Source organism: Eleutherodactylus coqui, chromosome 10 (assembly GCF_035609145.1).
Source record: "Eleutherodactylus coqui strain aEleCoq1 chromosome 10, aEleCoq1.hap1, whole genome shotgun sequence".
Classification (NCBI taxonomy): domain Eukaryota; kingdom Metazoa; phylum Chordata; class Amphibia; order Anura; family Eleutherodactylidae; genus Eleutherodactylus; species Eleutherodactylus coqui.
The window spans coordinates 106,466,759-106,479,969 of NC_089846.1; the positions used below are offsets into that span (position 1 = coordinate 106,466,759).

A 13,211-nucleotide genomic window follows, 5' to 3' on the forward strand; every position below is an offset into this window, starting at 1 on the left:
TGTGCTTACATGGTGGAACAGCAGAGATATCTGCAGGAGGGTATATAGACTCCTGATGCTCCTGGTTCCTGGGACACTTAGCATTATATTTTGGGATGGAGAGGAGACACATAAGCTTTGTTGTCCTCAGTAATGAAGGGGTTAGCCTTTGGTCCACGTGAGGCTTGTGAGCTTCTATCGATTCCATCTCCTTGTAGACAAATGCAGAGCTTGTGCTTTGCAGTCGTGTAGGGGCTGCAGTGAGGCTGAGCTCAACGATGCTGCTTTAACTCAACGTCAGATCAAGTTTGATCAATAACCCCCCTACTGGTCCAATTGGAAGAGCCTTATTCATCTGATCTTTTTTTTCCCTCACTCCCTTTCTCTCTTCTCCACCATCTTTGGGAAAAGTCCCCTTGATTTTCTATAGTGAGAAAGGGGCTGATTTGCAGCTTGCAGCCTATGGAGCTGTCCATGGTGCTGCTGTAAGGAGAGGGACGGTGCAAAGTGCTGAATGCCCAGGCTGTGTCAGAAAATGGGACAAAACGAGCTGCAGACTGTCTTCCTATTGCTGCTAAGCCTTGCAGGAGAGACCTATGGAGGATTCCCTAACACTATTAATATAGGTAAGTCTGCTTCTAACCGTAGTATATGCAGATCCTGCACAGCCATGCATGTTCCCTTTGTATTTCACAGCAGAAACTGTATGCAATGTACAAAAGGCAGCAGCTTGCCTTCATCTCTCAATGTCCTGCATTACTATGTGAGAGCATTGCCCAACTTCATGCACTGTATTACCACCATCCTGTACAATACTGTCATTATTACATTTATTTAATGAGCCTAAAATCTATCATCTAGAAGCTTTTCTGCCCCCCTGATTGGATTGTTCTCTTGTCTGCTGGAAATAAAGAATCAGACAGAATGCAGATACAGAGGCAGATTAAGGCATACTGTTCCCATAATATGGGTTGAGTCACTGCAGCTTTTTATTAAAGTAGCAAAGCGCTAGCAGAGATCTATATACAGCTTCATGTGGATTCAGCACACTGCAGAAAAGTTGTGTGGAGCAATGCTTACCCAAAAAACCCAAAGAATCTCTTCAGAGGCAGCTCTTTGTACTGGGAATGTGAGCATAATGGGCAGCATGTAAAGAAACACAGCCTTCTTTCAGTCACATCTTGTACACTGCTGAATAGGTTTGCTCCTCTTGTTCTTGATGGAAGCTGGAGAAGAACTAGAGTCAGCAAATTGTATTAAAAGAAAGGCAGAAACACTACAGCAGAAATAAGCACGGCCAGAGCTTAGAGCAAATGCAGCCCTTAAAGGCAAATGCCCCATGTTATCCATTAAAAGTTAAAAGCTGCAGTGGTTTCTACTAAATAGACTTGTAATGTAGTAATATAATGTGCCTGTTACATTATGTAATGGGAGAGGTATGCCATGCTTAGTGGTGACAATCAGGGACACATATTACTTTTTAATCTGCTGATATTTTGCTCTTTTTTTTTTGCTTTCATAGGTGGACTTTTCATGAAAAACACAATTCAGGAACATAGTGCATTTTTATTTGCTGTTCAGCTGCACAACACCAACCAAAATAACACAGAGAGGCCCTTCCAGCTGTTCCACAATGTAGATCACTTAGACTCATCCAACAGTTTTTCTGTGACCAATGCTTGTAAGTATCTATTTGAGAATCAGAGTGTTTCTCTGATGCTTCAGATGTTTTCCTTGAAGAGTGTGCAGAAATAAAATGCATGCAGTGTTTACTAAACGTTTTAGATACATTTATGCAGACTTCAAAATATTTTGTCTGAATGAAGAAACTTGTTGATGTTAGAAGTAATGCTAATATTGATACAGTAGTAAGCCAAAAGTGAAATATAGTGCAAAGTATAGAGAATGCAACTATCTCCAGCATTCTCTCACCCCCACTTCTGTCTCGATTGCTATCTCTCTGTCTCTTTATCTGTATGCCCCTCTCTTTCTACCTCTCTGTTATAGCCTTCTCCTTTCATCCAGTGATTTTTAAGTTTCTTCCTCTCTCTCTCTCTCTCTCTCTTGCTCTTCTTCTTCTTCTGTAATAATACAGAGGCATTGCTGGTTATGTGAGCATGTAATGCAGCACTTTCCAAGTGTGGACATGAATTAACAATCACTGGGACCTGTGTGCTCTGTCATATCAGGAAAAAATATTTTATTGGCTGCGAACCACTATAGGATTTGCTGCTGAATGTTTTAATTCTGAAAAATACCAAGACATCAGAGCTTTATTGCACAGTATTTAATGAGCTCTTCTCTGCAGTGCTCGTTTCGCTTCTCTGGGCCACATGAAATAATAAGTATGCTGGGGAAATAGATGTGTGTAGTGTTGCTGAACATAGTCCCCCAGGAAAAAATGTATATTAAGGTTTATATATTGTAAGATGTATGTATGTTTAGATTGTAAGCAGACTACATTCATAACATAGCAAGAACCCGGCTGTGCTGCAGTGCCAGAGCTAATAACAAAAGCCAGATGTTGGCAGTTTATGATTCCTTTCAGTAGATCAAAGTTCCTGTTCCTGGTGTTGGATACTGTAGTAATGGGGCCTCCCTGCCCCCAAAACCCAATTAATCAAGAGGAAAATTGCAATGCATGAGGTGCTGTATATTTGTACAGTATCTACTAATATAAGTGGCACTACAGGATGCTTCATGAGCATTTTCTATCAGTCGACAATTGGCTATATTAAATGAATTTACATCCAAGCCAATTTTTCAATTGCAATTTGGCTTCCAAAACCGATTTTTCCAATTTGGAAAGTCAACCATGGCCTTCAGTCATCGCCCATGAATAATTATTTCTTACTTATATGCTAATGAAATTTTTAAAACAAATTCTGGTAAAGTTCACCCAGGTACAGAACACCTACACATTTTACAATCTATTGCTTCCTTTGCTGAATGAATGTCATTTCAATCAAACACTTTAGTTCCTTAATCCTTAATCAAAGTAATCCCTTCAAGAGGTTGGCTTTGTAACACCCTTTCTCAAATATCAATGAATGGATTAAACCTAAATGCACAAAGCTCCAACACATAGTTTTCAGTAATTGATTTCAACCGACAGTATTTTCTTATGGAAATAAAGGAAATCACATAAGGAATCCTATGCATGATAACACATCTTAGTGAAGAAGGGTAATTAGGGATATAAAAAAGGCGTGTTGGGCGTTTGGCAACATATTACTATCTATATGGTTCTGCACTAAGGATATAACGAAAAATGTGCAGCAGATAGAAATTCAAAGCTAAATGCCTTCTAAACCTAAATTAGAAGCCCAAATAGCAAGTAATGAATAAGTCAAGTCAAGTCATAGAATAGCAGAGCTGAGAGTAATAAAAACATTCAGGGTGTCAATTCAAATGAAAACCAATAATTTTTCAAATGTCAGAAAGCTTTTACTTCCTAATTCCAAAAAATGAGAGACTTACCCAGCATGGAACCAACTAACATGAAAGTGTATGTACTCAGCAAAGGTGAAGTGCCAACTCATCAGTTTTAATTTTACTCAGTGAATTGCATCAGTATAAATCACTGTTTGTCCTATTTTGCTGTCGTTGGGTAAAAAAGAAAAAGAAAAAGGAGGTTTTATTCAACTCTAGCGAGGTCACTTAGCCAGACGTGATTGACAGGACTGCTAGAATGATGTAGTTTGTTCACTTTGTGCCTGTTAGAGGAAAACACTCTTCTCAAGATTTAGAGGGCTCCTGCTTCCAAAGTGACGAGACTGCCAAGAACGTCCTGCAGCGATGCCACAGAAAGCAGAATTGATACAATTTATGTCATTTTAGTCTTGGAGTCACTCTCTGTTTCTTGATAAATAACCCTCTTATCCCCATATGTATATAATGCAGCTGCTACTAAGCTTTGTCCTTGAATTCCACAGTGGTCTAACCTAGTATCACATTATAACATAATGACATTAACACTTTAGTGGATGTCTGTAAATCCATTAAGACAAATACAATTGACAGTATTGCTTCAGAGGGCACTACAAAGTGTTATTCTACAAGGCCAAAGCCATGTGAGTGTTTTGAAGCCATTGATGCTAAACACTTCATTCATAATTTGAAAGTAAATCTACTATGTTACTTAGCCAGCTATTCCTGCTGTAAACATGTTATGTAAGGTATGTGAGAACAATGACACAAAGTTAATGAATTTATTAAATGACAGATATGCCCACCCATTCAATAAAATCCTATGCCATCCAGTAAAAAAAAAAGTATACAGTAAAGTATATATTTTTTTAACATGGTGCTTATGAGTGATGGATCGCAGATCAATTGTATCCGTTGAGGCATCCATTCAATGTATACTTTTTAGAATATGTTCAATATCACATGCTTTACATTAGTTGGGTTTAGAGACAAGTTTAGGCTCTGTTCATATCTGCATTGGAGGCTTCATTTGGGACCCCTGGTGCAGAATCCCAGACAAGATAGTTTGGCATGCTGAGTTACTTTGTCCGCTGGGAGGCATGATAGAAACCCTACGAAGTCCACTATAGTCAGCGGGGTCCATCAAACACCAGTCATGTCTGTGATATGCAGAATCCGGCACTGCGGTGATTTTCATTATTCTGTAGCTATGATGGAAATGTAACGTGCACACGTGAATAGAGATAAGGAAGGAAGTATTTGCATGATGTTTCAAATAATCTTTACTTTTAAGCCCCCTTCACATAGGTGTATTTGCATATGCAAAATTTGCATGCGCAATATGCTGAGAATAGAACCCATTGATTTTAATCGGTTAGTTTTTTTCCTGCGCATTTTGGCCATGCAGAAAAAAAACAGAGCATGCTTTATTTTCCTGTACATTTATGTTTCACAGATCCCCATAGAAGTCAATGGGCGGGGGGTTCACAAATGCATGCACAATATGCAAGGAGATGCATGATACGCTGCGTAATTCTGCTGGAAATAGAAGACATCTGGAATTCATTAGACTAAGTAGGCATTTAAATTGCTGCATCTTTGCTTGCCACGTGCAAATGAACATGCCTTGTGGCAGAAAAGTACAGTAACATGCACTGATACGTGTGCAAAAAAGCCGCATTCAGTCCGGATTCACACAAACATGATTTTTTTTTCCCCATTATGTGGCCGTGATGATCAAGAGACAAGACAAAACCATTGATTTCAATTGATTGAATGTTACATGTGGGAAAAATTAGGCAGCATCTATCTTCTCGCTTTTTTTTTTCAAACTCCTGCAGTTTGGTGTGTAGTTTTAATGGCTGAAGAAAAACCTCATTCAGGCACAACTACGACCATACTGGCAATAGTAGTTGAACTTATGGCTGTCTGAAACTTCCCTCAGTGCGCAAAAAAGTTGAGTGAAGGTGACACACATATAGACACATACATTGATGCGGGGGCATAACTTTAGGGGATGTGGTTGCACCCGGGCCCAGGAGTCTTAAGGGGTCCATTAGGCCACTTTTCTTCATATAGGGAGCCCAGTACTACGAATGAAGCATTATAGTTGGGGGCCCTGTTACAGGTTTTGCATCAGGGCCCACAATATTCAAGTTTCGCCTCTGCATACATGCACATACAAGCACAGACACATATGCATACACCAATGTAGACAGATAGATAGATAGATAGATATGAGATAGATAGATAAATAGATATGAGATAGATAGATAGATAGATAGATAGATAGATAGATAGATAGATAGATAGATAAATAGATATGAGATGGATGGATAGATATGAGATGGATGGATAGATAGATAGATAGATAGATAGATAGATAGATAGATAGATAGATATGAGATGGATGGATGGATAGATAGATAGATAGATAGATAGATAGATAGATAGATAGATTTGAGATTGATGGATAGATATGAGATGGATGGATAGATAGATAAAAAGATAGATATGAGATAGATAGCTAGATAAATAGATACAGACACATGCACAGACGGATAGACACATGCACAGACGGATAGACACACATACTATACAATCTCTTCCCCCTTCCATAGTACAAAATGCTATCGTATTCATCAAACTGCTTATTTATTAAGACACATGATTTTGTCAATGCTTTACACTGATGTCATTTCCAGACAACCAAGATGCAGTAGATGCATGAGGCTAATATAAAGGGTGTAAGTGAGTTATTGCAGCAGTAATAGGGAAGGTGTTCCACTGCAGCTAACCACTCACTGCAAGAAATAATGTGAATTATGTTAAGGTTCCATAGATCAAAATGCATTGAAAGAAGCCACCTGTGTTTTTCTGCTCTGCTGTTGTAGTGCATTCCACTATATCTCCTCAGCCTCTGCAGTGTCAGCTCATTAGCACACAGATCTCATATCCCCTCTCTGCACTGTCATTGCAAAAATTGCTGTTGTATGTATACCTTTACAGTCAGCTATGCTCTTGAATTACGCTCTGTTTGCAAGTCACATTAAGGGGAAAGAGCTCAAGAAAAACAAATGTAACCTTAGGGTTATTTGCTGTGGAATATTGCTAACAAAGCATTAGTACAAATCCTATTTTCTTCATTAACGTCGAGGATATAGGCAGATTAGCAAGTGGATCGCAAATGTACGTACAAGAATGGCTTCTTTCATCCAAAAAGAGTTGGCAAATGGTGTATAGTCTGCAGGGCAAGTTTAGACAGTGATGTCATATATCTCTTTATTTGCAGTTTGCGACAGTTTCAAAATTAGTGATGCGCAAGTATATATAGAAACCATTGCAAGAGCGTCCATGTTCATGTTGGACGTAGGGCTCGGATATTGGCAATATCTGCTTGGACTTTGTATGCTCCTCCCCTGTTTGCATGGGTTTCCTCTCCATTTCCCAGTTTCCTCCCGTAAGTCAGAAAACATATCGATAGTTTAATTGGTTACCTATGAAATTTGCCCTAATGTCTGTGGCCAGCCTTCTTTGTGTCTTAGGCATGCCTCACACAAGCATATTAGCGCAATTTTTTTTCACTCTGAACAAGGCTTTTTTACATATGTATCAGTGTTTTTCACTCTACTTTTTGCACCAGAAAGGCATATTCGCTTGCAATTCTAGAATTACTTTTTGAAATTATGGCATTCACCATGTAAGATAAATCCCGTCATGTTTTCATTGTATGTGTCATTATAAACGCGGTAATACAAATTGGTTTTTGCTTTGTATTTTATCCATTTCAAAACGTTTTTGTGGGGAAAAATGTGTATTTTTTAAAGGGATTTAATTCTTTAAATTACACTTTATTGAACTTGAAGGAGACTTGAATATGCGATTGTTTAATCCCTAGGATAGTACACTGCATTACTTATGTAGTGTATTCTACTAAGCCTATGACAGCAGCCTTGTAGACTCTGCTGGAGACAGGGTCTTGTAGGCCGAGTTACATGGTAGACATGGAGGCCTTTGTCAGGTTCCAGCTGCTATGGAAAGCCATTGGTATCTTGTGATCGTGCTGCAGGGTGTTGAAGGGTGACAGAAGCAGCCCCCCTGTGATCTGCTCACACACTGCAGTTGCTATAGACTGTGGCATGCAAGGGCTTAAACTGCCAGGATCTGAGGTTTCTCTTCTCCTGGAATTTAGAGCAGGAGCCTGGCTGCCAGTAGTCAGCCAACTCACCACCCTAAAATGATGTCCTGGTTTTCCTACGGGGCTTACTCTTTTTTTGCCATTATAAAATGGTGCTATATGCTGGCTAAAGCCAGTACTGCATGAGGTGACACGTTGGATAGGCTCCGACAGCAGAGAGGTTGGCAATGTCCGTCAGGGTTCTCTTACTGTATGTCTTACAACATCGGAGCTGTACAGCCCTAAATCATAATGTCTTCAGACGTCAGACAGTGGATTGGAAAGGGTTAAAGCTCATTAATAGGGTCAGTAAAAAGGTGCATTGGCCGTCACTAAGGCGTCTAAATAGGAAATGTGGTTTGGGAGGCCAACTGGAGTCTCAAAGTGATGACAATATCTGTAAAATATGTAGGTGGTATAAAAGCATCAGGAAAGGAATAGAATTATAAAATTGCAATTGAAGATAGAACTGGGAAATGCCAAGTACAAATTATATATTAAACTGAATCTAAAACCACCGAACAGAAACACAGCAGTATTCCTACTCAACATTGTATTCTTTATTTTACCTGCTTACATATTGTTGTGAACCATTTAGTCTTTCGCAACCCTCAGTGACCCTAAAGGCGAGCTTACTCCATATTTTTCGGTTTTGCACTGCTTCTTTCAGTTGTGTGATATCCATGCCAGTATCAGCTTTGACAGTATCGACCATCATCCAACAAACGCAAATAGTGGCAGCAGCAGCGGTGTAGTATATAAAAAGCAAAACTTTATTGCTCCATGTTAAAAAAACAGCCTGTTTTTTGACATGGAGCAATAAAGTTTCGCTTTTTATGTACTACACCGTTGCTGCTGCCACTATTTGCGTTTGTTGGACTGTGAAAGGAGTTGGAGGTCAATGAATCCTGGTTTGTGGCAGTGCAGTTCTTATCATCCCTTTCCATTTATGGGATATTGAAAAGAGTGCTGCTGGATCCTTTCATCTATTCATTGAGTATTGGCCATCATGTCCTTTGGCGGCCAGGTCTTCTTTTGCCACTGATCTGTCCAACTATTATAGATTTTTATAGTGATTTTGCTCGTATTACATGGCCAAAATACGTGAGTCTGAGTCCGGCCATCTTGCCCTCCAGTGATATATCAGGTCCTATACAATTCAGGACTTCTCTGTTTGTTACTCTTGCTGTCCAGGGCATACGCAGTAGCTTCCAACATATTCCACAGTGCTAAATTAAACTTAGCACTCACATGATCTAATTTCCCTATTTCTCACACACATACATATTAACGTCAATTTCTAGAGTCTAGTAGAAATTGGGCAACCAACAAACTGGAAGAAACCATATAAGCGCAGAGAGAACATACACTTCGTGCAGATTTGACTTATGGTGGGATTTTACCCAAGGACCCCAATCATGCAAAACAACTAGAACATAGTTAAAAGGAAGTGATATGAAAATGGAGCAGTACACCATATAGAACAAAGATTGGACTGCGTTTTTTTTTTTACCTTAGCATGACTTCTGAATAACTTGAAGGTAGCTTTTTAAAATTAAATTTGATATCTATCTATCTATCTACACATCTTAACCTGATGTGGTATAGTTAGTTAGCAAAACAACTCTGCCCTCAGTTGTGTTTGCATTGTGTAACTACAAGTTATGCCTCACACTCACTCATCATCACCATAGCATCTACAACAAACTTCACGCCTCACGTCATCTACATCCACACAAGCGGCATGAATCTCCCTCTCTTGATCACACACATAAGCCTACATTGTACAATATACACTTTCTCATCAATCATCTGCTGAGGTTCCACAACTATGGCTTCACAAAGTGGCAAAATCTTGATTTAGAAAATTCCAAACTTAGGTTCTGTGAAATCACGGTACGTCCTCAAATATAAAATAGAGCAGATGAGCGCCGAGCTGCACAAGCGGAGAGAATGAGACAGCGAAGGGCCCTGGGTATTTTGTGTATTCGAAATAGCTGATGCCTTTGCCTTATAACTATTATTGCTAATTACACTGAATCATTTTCCTGAGCCTGAATATTTCTTTATATGTAGATTGCAGCCAGCGTCCCGGGATGGGCTTTCAACTAGGTAAAATATATAAGCAAATAAAATAACAGAACCGATCTCCAATCATTTGTTTGTAGAGTAGTAGAGCATTTTACGGGAAAAAAACTGCTGCAGAGACTGAATTGTATATCAGTGTAGTCATCATGTGCTGTAATGCTCTATCTATCAATCTATCAATCATATATGTCATATCTATCTAATTATCTCATATCTATCAATCTCTATATCTATCTATCTCATATCTATCTATTTCATATATATCTATATATCTACTGATATCTATCTATCTATCATATATGTCATATCTATCTAATTATCTCATATCTATCAATCTCTATATCTATCTATCTCATATCTATCTATCTATTTCATATATATCTATATATCTACTGATATCTATCTATCTATCTATCTATCTATCTATCTATCTATCTATCTATCTATCATATATGTCATATCTATCTAATTATCTCATATCTATCAATCTCTATATCTATCTATCTCATATCTATCTATCTATCTATTTCATATATATCTACTGATATCTATCTATCTATCTATCTATCTATCAATCATATATGTCATATCTATCTATCTATCTCATATCTATCTATCTATCTATCTATTTCATATATATCTATATATCTACTGATATCTATCTATCTATCTATCTATCTATCTATCTATCTATCTATCTATCTATCTATCTATCTATCATATATGTCACATCTATCTAATTATCTCATATCTATCTATCAATCTCTATATCTATCTATCTATCATATATATGTCATATCTATCTATTAATCTATATATCTATCTATCTCATATCTATCTATCTATTTCATATATATCTATATATCTACTGGTATCTATCTATCTATCTCATATCTATTTATCTTATATCTATCTATCTCATATTTATCTATTTATCTCATATCTATCTATCTATATCATATATATCTATCTATATCATATATATCTATCTACCAGTATCTATCTATCTATCTCTTATCTGTCTATCCATCTAGATCTGCATATATTTATCTATAGAGTGGATTGCTTATAGCAGAATCAGCCAATGACTTAATGTATAGCACAGATCAGAGTGGGTGATTGCCAACTGCAGCATCTGTCTGGTGACAATTGTCTAATGTTAATGGCCATTCTAATGTTTTCTCTTTGCCAATAATAATACCGTATTTCACTGGTGATCTTTTAGTAAGCAGATAACATTCATTCATTACTGCCTCCGATTTCTCCTGCTAAACATACTTAATGAGCACCAGTCTTGATAAGCAGAGGTCCTATCTACCTTGAACTTTTAGGCTATGTCCACACGGGTCAAATTTTCTGTGGAATGTCAGCAACAGACATTCCACAGCAGATCTGTAGTGGAAAACCCTCATCAAAGCTACAGCATTTGGTGCAAATTTTGACCCACATTTTTGTGCAGAATTTACCCCCTCATTAGAAAAGGTGGAATTTGCAACAAAAGTCTGCTACTATAATTGATATGCCATGTGTCAACTTCTGCACGGGTTTTGTGTCGATTGCTTCCGCAGTGTGTGGATGAGATTTATAAAATCTTATCCAATTCGCTTCTACTGTAAATGTTACGGATTTTCCGTGCAGAAGGTCTTAAGAAAGGCTTAAGTTGTTCTCTGGGTAGTTAGAAAGGTTTCAAGTTGTCTGAAATATAATCATGCTTCCCCACTGTTCTTCCCTAGGTCCACCATTGTTCAGATGTTTAAATATTTCTGTAATGGCATGTTGAGCGAAGAGCTATGGTTGGAACACCAACATGTAGGGTTACAGAAAGTAAAAAACTCCTTTAATAAATCTACTACAGTGGCTCATCAAGTTACAGTGGCCTCAGTATACAATATTTTCCACATACAATGGTCTCGGCCAATATAATTTGTAATCATATTTAACATACAATGCAAGAGACTGTCCGAATCAGCAAGACATGCAATTGCCTAAAAGAGCTAGTCAATCAGCATGGATATGTCACTGATAAATCCACTCTATTACTGAAGTGCATGTTTGATTGGGTGTCTAGTAACGCCTCTCTATGGCATAGCACAGTACTATATGTTCTGTACTGCTTCTTTGGACACCAGGTGAGGGCAACTGTATTTTAATTTTCTAGTACACTGCATATACTGTACATATACTCTAAAGAAGCTCCTGTCCTCATCACAGGAAGTGGTTTACAGCTTCCATCAGCTCTTTCTGACTTTTATATATAAAGACTAGTTTTATCTGTACTGAGTGTTGCTTATTTGTCTTTAAAGCTAAGGATACAGATTTTTTTTATTTTTCATTTGCTTCCTAAGTGCAAAATTTGGGGATTGTTTAGTCTTCTAAATTTTCAACCATTTTGCTGCTGTGGAATCTGCATAAGTGCTTCACATAGCTAGTAGAGATGAGCAAGTGTACTTGCTAAGGCAAATTACTCGAGCGAGTATTGCCTTTTTTGAGTACATGCCCGCTCATCTCAAAAGATTCAGGTGCCGGCTGGGGGCTAGGAAAAGCGGGGAGGAACGGGGGGGAGATATTTCTCTCTCTCTCTCTTCCCCCCCACCCCCATACCCCGCTCCCCCTGCTCACTCCCACAATTCACCACTCACCCCGCCAGCACCCGAATCTTTTGAGACAAGCGGGCATGTACTCGAAAAAGGCAATACTTGCTCGAGTAATTTGCCTTAGCGAGTACACTCGCTCATCTGTAATAGCTAGCTGTCATAAATCCAACATATGTAGAACAGAAAAAAGGGGTAGAGCAAAATCCATGTGATAAGAGTAGCCCAAAGAGAAGACAAGGGATGTATAGGGGGAAACAAGATAGGGCAAATATCAGTAAGAGAAATATGGGAATGGGAAAGCTATTTCCAATAAACCTTGGTGTGGCTGCCCCTGCCTAAAAGCAGGGTAATCTCCCTGATAAGGACAGCTCCACATCAGGAGCCTAGGAGGCCAAGTCTATTCCTAGATGGAGAAAATGGAAGAGGTGTAATGCAGTAGGAAAGAGCATTGCATAAAACACAGTATAAATAGCCACAAGTACTTAGCTGACAGAAGTCTGCTGCTTCACCAAACACCATAGGCTGGAAAATAACCAGCACTTCTGTAGAGGTGGGAGTAGAATAAATACACTTCCATTATGACTGATAAGCCGTCTAGAGAAAATATCTCCTAGTCAGCAAACAATACCTCAGAGAACTTTTGCAGTGATAAGAAGAAGGCATGCATTGGCGCTTAGTGTCAGATGACATGGCGCATGAATCAAAGGCGCAGCCATGTGCAACAGGACACCCAACGTGATGCTATCCCAGTTCCACCTCATAATTGTGGCAAATATATGGTCACATGAGAAAAGTGTGAAACTAGATGCAGGTAGCAAACTGCATATTAAGGTGTCTGAAAATAAAAGAATGAAGATTCCAACCTTAAACTTAAGGCCCTTTTACATGCAATGATTATTGCTCAAAATCCGTCCAAACAGACGAAAATGAGCGATAATCGTTAC

At 38.5% G+C, this 13,211-nt stretch overlaps 1 protein-coding gene across 1 annotated transcript in view; it reads left to right on the top strand.

Annotated features, from left to right (window-relative positions):
* The first annotated feature begins 450 nt into the window (after window positions 1–450).
* The window catches only part of GRIA3 (glutamate ionotropic receptor AMPA type subunit 3), a 333,892-nt gene continuing 321,131 nt past the window's right edge, over window positions 451–13,211 (top strand). The window contains exons 1-2 of the mRNA XM_066579868.1: window positions 451–605; window positions 1,502–1,660. Of these exons, the coding sequence (XP_066435965.1) occupies window positions 494–605; window positions 1,502–1,660 (271 nt within the window). The 5' untranslated portion in view covers window positions 451–493. The remainder of the gene's footprint in view (window positions 606–1,501; window positions 1,661–13,211) is intronic.